Source organism: Desmodus rotundus, chromosome 3 (genome assembly GCF_022682495.2).
Source record: "Desmodus rotundus isolate HL8 chromosome 3, HLdesRot8A.1, whole genome shotgun sequence".
Classification (NCBI taxonomy): domain Eukaryota; kingdom Metazoa; phylum Chordata; class Mammalia; order Chiroptera; family Phyllostomidae; genus Desmodus; species Desmodus rotundus.
Genome location: NC_071389.1, coordinates 198,292,201 through 198,306,856, shown reverse-complemented (window position 1 = coordinate 198,306,856; position 14,656 = coordinate 198,292,201). Strand labels below are relative to the sequence as shown.

The 14,656-nt window shown below is 58.8% G+C and overlaps 1 protein-coding gene across 1 annotated transcript in view; it reads right to left on the bottom strand.

Annotated features, from left to right (window-relative positions):
• Window positions 1-14,194, bottom strand: part of MPPED1 (metallophosphoesterase domain containing 1) — a 58,160-nt gene extending 43,966 nt beyond the window's left edge. The window contains exons 1-2 of the mRNA XM_053920676.1: window positions 14,134-14,194; window positions 2,543-2,856 (exon numbers count right to left, since the gene is read on the bottom strand). Of these exons, the coding sequence (XP_053776651.1) occupies window positions 2,543-2,766 (224 nt within the window). The 5' untranslated portion in view covers window positions 2,767-2,856; window positions 14,134-14,194. The remainder of the gene's footprint in view (window positions 1-2,542; window positions 2,857-14,133) is intronic.
• Between the last annotated feature and the right edge of the window lie 462 nt (window positions 14,195-14,656).

Genomic DNA, 14,656 nt, shown 5'->3' with positions numbered 1-14,656 from the left:
GTGGAAGCCCGGCCCCACCCCACCCCCAGCCCCAGGAGCTGGCCGCATGGAACAGCTGGGGTGTGGAGATGGGCAGGCCCACGTGAATCCACTCTGGCCACTCAGCTGGGTGACCACAGAGAGCCAGTAAGCATTTCTCCAGAGCACGTCTCGGGACAAGTGTCCTGTGCCATTACACCCTTTATGACCTGCGTGCCGTCTGCCCCCCCGCTCTGTGGCGGGGGGCAGCTCAGCATGGGCAGGGCTGGTGAGTGAGGACAGAGCCCAGAGGGAGGATTCACACCAGGCAGGCAGACCCGCCCAGAGCCTGCATTTCTACCAGCCTGCTAGGCAGCCACTGACAAGCATCCTGAACGGGTGAATACGTGAACGGACGGACGGACCAACAAACAACCCGCAGTTGCTCGTGAGTTAAAGGGGGGAATCGCCCTCTTTCACCTCACTCACTGTCCTCGCTCAGGACACCATCTGGCCTGCGGGGGCGCCCTCCACCCAGCTGTGCCTTTCTGCCATTCTCAGATGGCCCCCTGCCCCAGCCCTCTCCAGCTTGCTGCCCCGCCTATCCTCCTCTGGGTCTCAGCTCTGGAGGGTCCTCCCACAGCCCCTCGGCCTGCTCTCTGAGGACTGGCTGTTTCCCTTGCTCTGCACGGGGGCTGCTGCGTGTCCGTGGGGACAGGCAAAGGCACTGACAGTGACAGCTGTGCCTGGTGCTACGAGGCGTGGCGGTGTCATGGACGGTGCCTGGGGACACCCTGTGTGGGCACTCACACGGCCACGCACACGGCCACACACACATGCGTACACCACCCCCCTGCCTGGGGCCAGGGCTGCAGCCCACTCCCGCTGCAGCAGGGGCCCAGCCCGGCATCCAGGGACCACGGGCACGGTTGCTTCCGGCCCTGGAGGCCTGAGCCAATTGACCAAAGGGAGAGGCTGGCCCAGGAAGGCCTCCCGTCCTGCCAGGCCTCAAGGTCCCGGAGAGCAGTATGCCTGAGACCCAAGGCCATCTGTCTGTCCTGCCCAGATCTGCCCCTCCGGCCCTCCAGTGGACATCGGAGGCAGTTTCCCAACTAGGAAGCTACCAGTAAATAAGGCAGACAGCCACAGACCGTGCCGGCCCTGATGTACCCCAGGAATGCAGACGAGGGCCACAGGGACAAGGGTGCTCCCAGCACTGGCCCCCGCCCCAGGCCTGGAGCCCGCCTGCCCTCCCAAGCCCTTTCTCCCAAAAATAACATCTCTGGGCCTGCCCTTGACAATGGAGGATGGGTCCTGAGGGAACCACACTGTAATAAGAGGCAGCACCCCACCCACCCCAGCTCCAGGCTGGAGGCACCCCATGGCAGCTTCTCTAAGGGGTCCTCGTGCTGGACTCTCTGGTCTCCCAAAAGAGACAGTCTCTAGGACCCCCACTGGTGAGACAGTGCTCCTGGGCCTAGGGGAAGGTGGGGCCTGTTCCCTCACAGGGGTGTCTGACCCAGCCTGGCTGTCAGGAGGGCCAGCTTGGGACACATGTCCCTGTCACGGCTCTGACCTCCCTGCACTGGCACCCACAGACACCGACAGGATACGAGTCCGGAGAAAGCCCTGGTCCGGGGGCAGATGGCCTGCATTGGCCTGCATTCCGGGCTGGCTGTGTGCACCTGCATGGGCCGCCTCACCTGTCCAGGCCTCTGTTGCCTCGCAAGGCGAGCCCTGCAGTGCAGGGATGAAGGGGGAGGGGTCTTCCAGGAACACAAGGAGCTGCCAGGGCAGGGCTAGGAATCTACCCATCTCCACTCTGGGCCACCCACACCTCTCCAGACAGCAGAGAAAATCCAAAAAGAGAGAAAGAGTTCCCCTGGGCCCATGGGGTCCCGAGTCCATGCTCTCGCCACTGCCTCACTGCTGGGCCCCCTAGTATTTCCCATCAGCCCCTGGGGCAGGGGGCAGAACTCCCCAGTCCTTTTGGAAAGTGTCTCTGCTTTCTCAAAGGAAGCGTGTTGGGGGTAGGGGGTTTGGACAAAGGGAGGGAAGAGAGCCAGCCCGAGACCGGGGCCCAAACCCGCCCTGGGCCTGTGGTGAGTCCCTCCCCTCCCTGGGCCTCAGTCTCCCCATCTGTACAGTGAGGAACGTGGGTCAGTCCAGGGGTCTCCAACCCAAACACCAAGGTGGAGGGGCAGCTGCAACTCAGCACCTCCCCCCACCCAGGCCACCCTGAGGACGTGCGGGCCCGGGATTGCCAGGCCTTCTGGGTTTGTGCAGCAAAGCCAAAAGTCTGGATTTTTATATGCAGTCACCTCATTTTTTAATATTTGTAAAACATTTTCCCGGCCAAATGAAACAGGACTCGGGGCCAGAATCGGCCACAGGCCATGGCTCTCCAACTCCTCACCCGTCCCTCCCAACTCAGAGCTCGGTGACCCTGGCATCCCAGCATCCTCTCAGTCACAGAGCCCCAGACTGCGGGCTCCGAAGCTCCAGTCCATGAGCCCAGCCCGGCCGCCGCCGCTGCCACCACACCTCACGCTCCCGCCGGCCCCGCCACGAGCCGCCTACTTACATCTGCACGTGTGGTGGCTGGAAGCGGCCCTGGTTGATGTTGTAGAAGGTGAAGGCTTGGGTGGGGTTGGAGCTGTACTCGTCCACCTCGACCAGGAGCCGGCTGTGCTGGTGCCGCCGCGCGGCCATCACGTGGGACTGGGAGAACGCCATGCCCAGGCCGCAGGGCAGGAGGGCCAGGGCCTCTGCCTTCAGAACGCCGGGGTCCCACCTAGCGCGCCACATGGACCTCCGCTGGCCGCCCGGGCATCTCCTGCCGCCACCACCGCCACCACCGCCGCTGCCGCCCGGCCCCGCGCCAGACCTGGAAACAGACTGAGGAGACGGAGCAGAACCATGCGACAGTTAATCTGTTTGGGATTTGCTTTATTTAATGTCAGATGAAGATTTAGAAAGAGGGAGAGGGCGGGGGGAGAGGAAAAAAACACAGTCGTACAGCTCAAAAACTCATTACAAATCTTTCCAACTCAGCAGTTTGATGAATATACTTTGGTAAAAAGAAAAGGGAAAGGAAGGAGACGACAAAAAAACCTCACAACGCCATGGACGGATGCATGCACGGTCCAACATGTTCAAATACTTAAGACTTTTTTTTTTTTTTTTTTTTTGGCCTCCGACAAAATCCTCCAGAGCCCACCAGGTGACCGGGAGGTGGGGCAGGACAACGGCGGGTATTCTGCAGACAGGTAAGGGGAGTTTCACTCTATGAAATTAGGGAATAGGAAGGGTGCCCCTCCAGCCCCACCCCTGCCCCTCAGACCCCCAAACACACCCACTCCCCCAGGGCCCCACACCCACACCCCTGCAAGCCCGAGCAGGTGGGATGGCACAGGCACAAATTCCTTCCTCAACATCAATTTTGCCTACAGATATCTCGGGGCCTGCAGAGGGGATTTTCCCAGATTGCCATCCACCAACTCGGCTCAGGGGGTGGCCTGTGGTGGGGAGCCGGGTGGGGAGGGAAGGGGGGCAGGAATCTACCTTTAAAGAAAAAATACCTTCCCCAATGCCTTTTGAGGATCTCGGGAATTCTGTCATCAATGAGAATCACAGTTTGTAGTGTTATCGTTTTTCTACATTTCCTTCATTAGAAAGTGGGTTTGCATTTGTGGTGCCGGGCCAGAACGTCATTGAGACTGATCCTAAGTCAGCTTGGTAAAGTGCTGGAGACACCGCTGCCCTGCCCAGCACGCCCCACAGGCGGCGGCCGGAGGCCCCACCGATTCACCGCTCTGTTCTTGATTGTGTGTTTAAACTGCTTCAACAAGAAACGCCTCGAACATTGTTTTGCTTTGTTTTGTTTCTGTTTTGGAGCATTAAGACCCTCCAATGGTTCTATTTGTGCTGCATTTCACCCGGGAGAAACCAGCGCCATTTAAACTGTGCTGGACAAGTCCCATCCCGGCCACACCAAAAGAAGAAGACAACCCCCTGTCCTTTGCACATGGAGGAGAAATCGGCACCGTCAGAAAACAAATTAGATTAGGGAAGGGACAAAAATTAGAGACTGGAGGACATTTTAATTATGCGCAAAGGAGAAATGGATTATTAATTTTTAAAGAATCTCGACAACCAAGCCCATACAAGGTGCGACAAATAGCGATATCCTTCTCAACACCACCCTCCCCACCCCCAAAAAGCCTCATCCTGATTTGCAACACAGTTCCATTCTCTCCACTTGGGAGGACAAGGGAAAAAAATCTGCATTTGCCCACAGGACGCGCTGGTGTCTAAGTAAGTCGGCTCCTCAGTGGGCACGGCAGGGCAGGTGTCTCTGAGGGGGAGCTGGGTGTCCTGGCCCCAAACTCACAAAGCCTCTGGGGAAGTGGCCCTGCCATCCTGTCCCGGGACCCAGAGAGGAGCCTCAGGCAGCAGATTCCAAGGTCCAGGGCTGCCAAGGTCCAGATCTGCACAAGGGTTTGAGCCCCAGCCTTGTGCTGACTTGCTGTGTGGCCTTAGGCCAACTACCTACCCTCTCTGAACCTCAGCTTCCTCTTCTGAAAAATGAGTTTAAAAATAATGCCACCTTCCAAGACAGCTGTGCAGGTTAAGTGAATGGGGACCCTGGGCACAGTACCTGGCAGGTCCCCCGCGCCCAGCTGATATTCACAGTGACTGTTATAATCACTATTCCGTTCAATGTGGTAACAAATGTATCGGAGGCCTGCTGCAAGCAGGGCCGCCCAGGGACAGGCACGTGGGGTACAGGGGTGTCCAGTGTGAGCAAACGAGGCAGCTCCAGGAGCCTTGAAAAAGGGCCCAAATTTTCTCAAATGTCAGCTCACCACAGGCCCCTGCTCGAAATCCCCACCATGGCTCCTCTGACGAATACCATGCCTCACGGACCGAAAAGGCAGCGTGACCAGCCAGAGGCTCCGTTTCCTCGTCCACAGGGCGGAAAGAAAACGATACCTCCCTCATGCAGCAGCGAAGATGAAATGAGGCGGCTCGAGCAGACTGCTTGTCACAGAGCCCAGCACATAGTAGGCGCCCAATAAACGCTAGCTATAGCCATGATTTTATCCTCATCGCCCCCCAGGGCCTCTCGCAGATACTCCAGAAACACTGAATTAGTGAATGGATGAAAGGACGGAAGGAGGGATGGACAGAAGGAGGGGCAGACAGACGGAGGGTCTCGCTAGTCTCCTTCCCTGGTGCCAGTAAAGACCTGGGAGAGGGTGGGTGTCGAGAGGGCTCACTAATGGTGGAAGAGCAATGGCCCCCTCCACCATTCCCCCCTCACAAGCCTGCAAGGAGGCTGAGGAAGCTGGGCACAGCCCGTATGAAAGGGAGGCCCCTGGGTCCTCCACCCACCCCTGCCCGGAAGCAGGAGCCTGCACGGCTGCACCGGTGCCCAAAGGTGGGGAGACCGGCTCCGCACCAGGGCACTCAGCTGGAGGAGGCGGGCAGCGAGGCATCCGGAGGCGTTCCGCAGAGAAATGCTGCATTTCACATAAAGGGGGTTCGCAACGGGCCCTGCTCGGAGAAACCAGGGGAACTGGGAATGCAGAGCCTTCTTTTAATGCCCACTTAATATTTATGGAGCTGCAGCAGCATCAGCCACGATGCAGAGAACACAGCCCATCCACCGAGGGGGAGCGGCAGTTCCCGACAAACAGCCTTTAGACCGGGAAGCGTTTACACCTGGTCCACAAAACAACACAGCATGCCAAAGACAGCAGCAGCAACAGGAGGGGCGCTGGGGCCCACTGGGGAGAGCGCCCGGCTTCCATCCCTGCTCACGCCTCCCAGCGGGTGGACCACCGGGGCCTGCTCTGTGCCAGGGGGTGGGAAGGAAATGGAACCAGAGAGCAGAGTGGAAGGAACGGCTGAAGGCATTCACTTATTCACCACGGCCCCACCCCACAGTGCGATCCCCCTTCAGGTGCCAGAAAGAGCAGTAAAAAGCAAACAGTCACTGCCCTCAGGGAACTGGGGCGGGGGGGGGGGGGGGGGAGGGCGGGCAATAAAGTAAACACAGGAGTAAATCAAACAACACGGTCTGATAAGAAGGTGTACCTGGGAGAGGTAGAACAGGGGATGCAGAGACAGTGATGGGGAGGGAGGGGACTGTCCCTTCAAGCTGGGTGATCAAGAAAGGCCTGCCTGAGGAGGCAATGGAAGGGCGCCAGGCCAGCCCACACCTGGGCCAGGAAAAGCAGGGCAGAGGGAACAGCAAGTGCAAAGGCCCCGAGGCACAGGGAGCCCCTAACGGTCTCGCTCTCACTGCTCTCCTTCTCGGCAGCTGGTGTGCTTCTGCAACGGAGGACGGCCTGGGCTCTGGCGTCTGGAGAAGCAGCCTTCACAGGTGGTTTCGGATCGTGCTGCTTGGCTGTGGGGCCTGGCCCTCTCTGTGCCGCTGCCTCCTCTTCGGGTAACAGAGCGGGTGAAGTTAGCCTTGAGCCTGGCCCTCCAACAAGGCCCAATCAGCCCTAATGTTCAGTTCTTGAAATTTCTGGGTTGAAAATTCTGGCTGAAAAACTCCCCGCAACGTTTAGGGCTGGCTTTTCCAAACTCCCACGGCCCACAACCGTTTCTCTTTCCATATCTCTGCCAAGGCATTTATCTGTGGGTCGTCAGCCCAGGGCTTTCCAGGAGGAACGAAGGTGCCCAGCGGACGGCTCAGGTGTAGGCAGAGGCCAGCCCCAGGCCCCACTGCTCCTTCATGGCCCTGCGAGGCCTGGTCCAGCTCCTCCAGCAGGAGCCGTGGCTCTGCTGTTCCGTCTGCCTGGCGGGCTCTGGGCACTGACACCCACACCCGTTTCCCAGCTCGGGAGCATCTCCCTGACCTCCCCAGGCTGGGCCAGGCACTGTTCCCCTCCGCTCCCCAGAGCCGCTGTCACGGGAGTCTCGTCCTGTGTCTGAGCTGAGAAGACACAGGATAAGACACCCAGGAGGGAATGAATGAGAGAGAAGTGGCACAGCCCTGGGGTCGCACAGCCCAGGACCAAAAGCAGCGTTAACGTCCTTGGACCTCGGCTTTTCTCTGTACCCGCGCGGATGCTGGAGCTGCTGGCCCAGAGCCCCCGGCAGGGTCCCAGGACGCAGCACCCAAAGCGGCAGCTGGCCCAGGGCCCAGCACACTAAACGCTTCTCGCGCTGCAGTTAGAAAGTTCTGACCAAACCCAGGAGCCGTACCGGGAACTTCCGAGAACTAAGCAGCGATTTTCAGAAACCCCCTCCCCTGCCTGGAAGCCTGAGCTCCTGGCCCCTGCGTCCCACCCACACCCGGCGAGTCATCAGTTATCTCACTTCCCCCGGTGCTGTGTTTGGACACCTGCGGTGCCCTCCGACTAATTTTTCTGAGCAAGCTCACCACACCCTCACCCGGGAGCCGATGGATACTGGGCAGCCCAGGTCCAGCCCTGAACCGCTCATGGCCCCCGCTCCAGGGAAGGCTCTGTTTGGGGACCCAAATGACTCAGTGGCAAAACTGACCCTCCCAGGCCTTGGGGCCCAGCAGGAGCAGCCAGACTATTCCACAGAGCATCTTGGAAGCCTGTTAGCAGGAGGCGAAGGGGAGAGCAGTCTCGGGGGACCCCACCCAACTGTGAGGCCAGTCAGCACGGGCCAAAGGCCCAGAAAGGAGAGCCCGGAGGGACCTTGGCTTACAGGAGCATCTTGGCAGCGGGAGGGACTGGCAAAGAGGAACCGGTGGTCCCAGCCGCCCAAATCACTCCGAGTGTGTGAGTGAAGTCTACCGCGTCGGCTTCGGAGCGGGGTGGGGGTGTTGGGGGGCTGCTACCTGCAGAGAGAAGGTGGACTTCCTTCGCTGCGTGACTTTATACATCCACTCTGCCCCGCCCCTGCCCCCAGGGCCAGGTGGACGCCCAGGGCAATCCCAGACCACGCCTGTGGTCCCCTATTGATTATTACTCCCAGCACCCTCTCTGGGTCACGGAAGTGCCCCCGTTTCCATCACTGACAGTGTCATCAAGGGTAAAGGCCACCTGTGTTCAAAGCCAACTAAAGGCTGTTAATTAGGGCAACCACGCCCAGAAGGCGCCCATTTCTCTTCCGGTCGTGGGCACGTTTGGGGCCCTCACTGAGACGCTAGGATGGCCTCGTGTTGTCCCGAGTCTGAAACTCGGGTGACATTCTACGACAGCACAGGGACGGCTGTCTGTTAAGCAGAAGCCACGAAGAAACACCTGCCCTGACAGCCGTCCCCGCTGCGGCCTTCTGCGAGAGCCCAGTGCGGGGAAGAGGTTTTCTCCAGGGCTCCAGCCCATGCGCGCTCCCACTCTTCTCCACCCTTCACCAGGGGAGAGCAGTGGCAACCTCGGCCCCAGCTCCTCCGCTGGCCAGCCCCGCCTGCAGGACGGCTCAGCCCACAGCCCAGAGGGATGCCGTGGCGGCCAGCTCAGTGGAGACGCCGCTCACCCAGGCTGCTGTTGATGACTTAGTTGCAATGTGCCGAAATGTCAGGGAAAACCACAGCAACGCCTCCGCAGTAGTCCCCGCAAGGAACATGCAAGGGAAATAATATTTAACAGGAAGCTACCACCGTGGGGTGGGGGGTTGGGAACCCGTCTTCCAGAAGCCACAGGTCCACACAAGCTCAAAAATCACCTTAAAAAATGTATTTTTTGTCTTGTTTTGCTTATGTCCGAAAATATGCAATTGATTAGTTGGTAGTTGAAAATATCATAAAGGCTAAAAAATAAACAGAAGAACTCAAGGGAAAGCAAAAAGAACAAACTGTCCAGTGGGGAAAACAATCAGAGCCAAGCCCTGGCCGGTGGCTCAGCGGGTTGGAGAGGGAGCATCCTCCCGTGCATCGAAAGGTTGTGGGTTCAATCCCTGGTCAGGGCGCAACACATAGGTTGCAGGTTCGATCCCAGTTGGGGCATGTATGGGGGGCAACCAATTGATGCCTCCCTCTCTCTCTCTCTCGCTCCCCCTCTCCCTCTCCTCTTTCCCGTTCTCTCTCTTTCTAAAATCAATAAATATACCCTCAGGTGAGGATTAAAAAAAAATCAGAGCCAAGGCCTCCATGTCCTCAAACCGTGTGACCTCCCCCACTCACTGTGGGTGCCCGAGGAAGGCGGCCCGGCCTGCGGCTGAGATGAGCAGCCAAGTTGAATGAGTCGATGAGCTTCAGTGATGAAGGGATCCAGAAATATCGAGAAAATTGGACCATATTCCTTGAAAAAGGATCAGCCATGAGTGACTTTAAAGCATTTACCACTTAAAAACCTTTTAGCTGGGCCCCTTTTGAATTATGACTACATGATTTTAAATTACTCTTTCTAATTCCTCACACACACACACACACCCCGGTTGCCGCTGCTTCATTTTCCAATTATGTCCTTTTATTTCAGAATGATGAAGAGTCTACTTACTGGATCTCGTCCTGCCCGCCACAAATAGCTGCTCACTTATTCCTTTAATCTGAGATATGAATGCAGTCAGCTCACCCGGCTGGTCTTCAGACTCTGGGTGTCCCCCACTCCCACAGCGCCGAGAGAGGCCAGAGAGCGCAAGGACACCCAGAAAGCTCGGGCTCCCTGAGAAAGAGGTTTGCACCCCGGTGCTCCGCTCCATAAATTATCATAATTCTTGGTGCTTTCTCCATCCACCTATCAGATCCACAGTCACACACATAGCAGCGAATGGACGGATGTTTCTTCGGCCGAGGGCTGCGTCCCGGTTTTTTAAATAAAGCACTTGGAGACTCACGTATCTGGGGAGTCGGAACGGGAAGCCGCTCGGACCCGTTTCAGACACGCTCCCACACGTGCCCACACACGAAAGGAAACGAGAGGGACGTGTAAAAATCAGCATTCCGCAGCCCCTGTCCCCATACACGTGAAGTCACACTTGGCGTTACTGGGGGCTTGGGACACGCACGGGCGGGGGTCCTGGTTGTCGGTGTTTACATACAATGTACAAAGAAAGTGAACGTGGACCTACTGTTCTCGTGGAAATCCATTAAACGGACGCCACTGAAGCACAATCAAATCAGCACGACGGTGATCCTACTCTCAAGTCTGAGGCTGGGGTTCTGCCGTCTTTACGATCCATTTAAGTGGATTTTTTGTGATCATGCAGGAATTTGCAATTAAAGATTAAACCTCCAAAGTATGATCAGTGAGCTAATGTGCCTGGATGACAAAGTTACAAAAGCAAAACTCCACCTGCCACCCCCGCTCTGCCCCCTTTGTGCAGGGAGCCTGGGGTCAGGGGCACTGCCATGCATTCTATAGTGAAGGGGGAAGGCAGGGGGCGGGGGGGGGGGGGGGGGGGGGGGGGCTCCCGCATCTCAGGTAGCCGGTGCAAAACGCTTTGCAGCCTCGCAGGCTGCAGCACTGTTGGGTAACGCAAAAGAATGAAGTGAAGGGAAGCGGTCGGGTGTGCTGAAATTGAAAGCAGGCATCATTTTCTTCTTAAAGTGATGGAATTAGCATGGGCGATGCCCAAAGTCTTTTCATGCACATCGGGCCAAGCCTCCATCCTCCCCGGAAAGAGGGGATGGAGACCTGAAGATGCAGGAGACTTGAACTCCCAGGTGTGCGCTGGGTGCAGAGAGGGGCCTACTCGGTCCTTGGCTCTGAACTCAGTGGAGCACCATCCACCAGAGGGGAGACTTTTAAAAAAAAATTTTTTTTTATTGTAGCTGCTTCTATTTATGATGTATGACCAGGCTCCGACATCAAGCCGGCCAAGTTCATGTCCAAGAAAGCCCCCAAAGACTCATTCACAGAAAGGCACGGAGAGACCAAAGAACTTGCAAGTCACTATCCAAGTTCAAAATTAAAACACAGAATCTCAGCCGAAGATTTTTTCCATGAGATTGGTCTGTCCTCGTTGGTCAGAGATATTTAAAAGGGAATAAAGCATAACTAAGTCTCGTCTCTTTAGGGGAATTAAAAAAAAAAAGTCAAAATAAGGTAACACGTTTGTTCTGCCAGCAGAATGGCCAGGTCACCAGGGAGAGCCGCAGTGAATCAAACTGCCCCAGGCTCTGTGTACACCTGCCCCCAACACCACCCCCCAAAAGGGGCCTCTTCTTTTCTTTCCCTTGGGGACGCTTTTGCTTTTTCCATTTTTTTTCCACTTCCGCAGACCAACTAAAACATTTCAGTGGCAGTCTGGAGAGGACTCCAGCTGTGGGTCTCCTCCAGAGGGGACCTCCCCCCCAGGGACCCCGGTGGTGGCAGGAAACTGCACTCAGAGTGACCCCGCACAGCCCAAACACAGGGGCTGCCGCCGCCCCCAGCTCTCCCTTCACCCTGCCTCCTCCCCTCAAGCTCGGCTCATCCTGTCCTCGGGGGCACGGGGGTTAGCCAGAAGGAGGACCCCACAAGCAGCCTGCCCCTCATCCGAGATGCCAAGAATGGTGACCTGTGGGCAAAGAGCCGGCTGAGAACCCATGCCCAGGTTCCCGCACCTGACGTGCCCCTTCCCCTGGGGTCCCTGGCTCCAGAGGTGCAGGCAGACAAAGGTACCGAATACCAAACAGAATGAGCTCAGGGAGAAGAATGGAAAGGGGGGGGTGCTTGAAAAGGCCCTTTTTCTGTTGCCGGCAAGGGAGGGGCGATGGGAGAGACATGTCACATTGTCACATGAAAGATTTTGACAGACAATTCAGGGATAATGCAGAAATCCCACCCTGAGCTGCAGCTCACCACAACTTGAAAGGCATTAACTAACCTCCACTAATTGCATGGTTTTCTGTGCATTATATTTACTTGTTAAAAGTCTTTGCCTGGCCGATTCATCTCCTCTGCCCCACTATCCGTGATCCGTTCGCAGGCCTGAAATTGGAGAAACGAACTCATTTTGGGAGATTAGAAGATGACTGCGCTTTGGGGAGGGTTTTCCGTTTCCTGCCAGTCTGGAACCCGCACCCAGAATGCTGATTTTTCTCCCTGAGTGCGGCCCTTTGGTGAGAGCCGCAAACACCCTTAATTCCTCGGACACGTGCAGAGAGCCGTGCCCCGGGTCAGGTGGGCACACCAGGGGCCGTCACTGCCTGTAGGGCCGTGCAGCAAGTTCACGGGAACAAATGAACTTAAATTACTTTCATCAGACGAAGATGTAATAGTCCCATGGGTGGACGGGGACATTTTTTTACAAGTGGGCTTTTCTGGAATGGTTATTCTATGTTGTCTCTGCATTCCTGGTATTTGGGCTCAGGGAGAAAGACCCCCAAGCCCTGTCTCTTACCTAAACTTAGCTCTGGCCTGCTTGTCCACCGGCACAGCCCACGGGGCACTGGCTGGGGGGCGGGTAGGTGTGAGTGATTCTGCGTGCACACACGGCAGTCACAGCCGAGACAGGGCACCCCACACGTGGGTGACAATCTGAACCTGCCCAAGGTGACATCACAGGGACCTAGTCCAATCCAGGTCTGCCGAAGTCCCAAGGGCTGAGACATAACTAGGATGCCAGTGGCATGATGAAGCACTTCCAGACAGGCGATTCGGCCCCTGCGGCTGCATGACCACCTTCTGACCGGCCAACAGCCAGCGAATGCCCCCCACCCCCACCGAGCGCGCACTCAAACAGGTGTGACCTGCTCACAGAGACTCTCTGGCGTGAGAAAGGAGCTTTCACCGGTGCTGTGGAGCCGCGGGCGTGCAGGGAGCCAGGCACCAGGGAGCCGCTCCTCATGCACGGCTCTCACACCGCGGCCCCTGGAACCACGTGCCGGGCGCTGGGACACCTCTGGTCACCAGGGCTCTAAAGCCCTGGAGTGTCCTTGACCGCCAGAAGCCTGCCCCAGCCCAGCCAAGTCCACCGCTCGGCCCCGAACAGCCTCCTCGGGCGCTGGCTCCGGCGGACCAAGGCCTGGCTTCCAACTTGCATGTGGCTGCAGCCGTCAGCCGGTGGCCTCTCGGACATGCCCCCAAGCATTTTGGCCCCTGTGATAAGTTATTCATGAAGTTGGTTTATCTATTTATTTTGGCAAAGACCAATCAGGGTATGACAGCGCTTGAGCCTGCCTGAGCCCACAGCGCGGCTGAGCCCAGCTAACAAGTCGAGCATCACCATTCCAGTCCTGCCGAGCCAGCTCGACCATTCACCAGCCGGCCCACTTTTGTTCCCAGTCTAATTTCATAATTGTTCGCCATCTAACAAGCTCTCCTCGGGGCTGTTCAATAGGGTCCTTGGAAATGGGGAGGGGGAGGCAACCAAGCTCCTGGCAGGGAAGTGGGAGAGAGGCTGCCCCGGCATGGGGGTGGGGGGGAGAGATGTCCCAGACAGGTCAGCTGGGCAGACTTGGGGTCCAATGCCGGGGTAGTGCCTCGGGGACCCACCTCAGGTCACCCAGCAGCGTGGGGAGGGGATGGCAGGGGACACAGGAGAGGAGTCTGGGACCTGCAGCTGTGGCCTGCCACAGCCCCCGGGACACACCAGCTCTGCACGCACCAGGGTGGAGGGAGACTGGGCACGAATTCACTCTCCTGTAACAAGTCCCAGAATAAACACGCGAGAGACGGAACTGCTCCTTAGCACGGGCGTTCCGTGAAATATTGCCTGTGTGGGCTGGGACCTGTCTGGTTAGCAGCTCGATCCCCTGGGCCAGCCACATAGCAGACAGCGATAAATATGTGTGGAGTAAGTGAGTGGATGGATGGATGGATGGACAGACGGAGGGACTGACAGAGAGGAGGAGGGAGCGAGTTTCCAGCAACGGCTAGAAAAAGTGACCACCAGCCCAGTATTAGTGCCCCTCCCTTGCCCCCGAGTACCGGCAGGAGCCTCGCTGCGCACAGTAGGCTCTCAAAGACCAAGGGCTGCTATTGTTACAACCGCCATCACTTGCACCTCACCAGTCCGCCTCTTCCCCAGCCACTCCGCCAGCAGTCAGCAGTGGCTGGCGAGCTGGGGAAAAGTTTCGCTGACCCCTCGGCCCCAGTCCGAGTCCAGCGCCCGGCCGAGCCCCCTCCGGCGGCATCCGCTCGGCAGCAGGGATGCCCGGCCGGGCACCGGCACGCGCCAAAGGCAGCCAAAGTAACTTTGCGGGCGCCCCTGAGCCGCGCCGCGGGCGTCACCCCGCGCCTGGAGAGGGTCCCGACCGCGCCCCCGCCGACCCCGCGCCCGCAGCGCGCCAGCCCGCGCCCCGCCCGCCCCCGGCCCTACCTGGCCCCGGGCTCGTCTTCGGCGGCCGCGGCGGCGCGAGCAGCAGCGCACTCGGAGGGAGGCAGGGGCCCGGCTCCGGGGAGGGAGGCGAGCAGGGGCGGGGGCTCCTCCGGCGGCGGCCGCCTAGCCGCGCGTCCGAGGCAGCAAGTGGGAGCCAGACTCCTCCTTCGGGGGGCGGGGGGCTCCCCGCCGCCCCCTCCCTCGCCCGCCCGCCCGCCGCGCGGCTCCGAGCCTCCCGACTCCCCCGCCTGCCTCCCCCCCTCCCCCCGTTCCCGTCTCCCCCGCCTCGGCGCCGGGAGGGGCGCGCTCTCGCCCTCCGTCCGGGGCCCGGCGCCTCCCGCCGGCCGCCCGGCAGGGCAGGCCTCGGCCCTCGGCCCCCACCCAGGCCCGGAGCCCGCATCCCGCCGCCAAGGGGAAGGCAGCGCGGGAGCGGCCGGGACCAGGAAGGACGAGCGCGGCCCGCGCTGCGGCACCCGGCCCGCGGCCGTCTGCTGCTCTTGGCCCCTCGGCTGCCCGCCTCCAG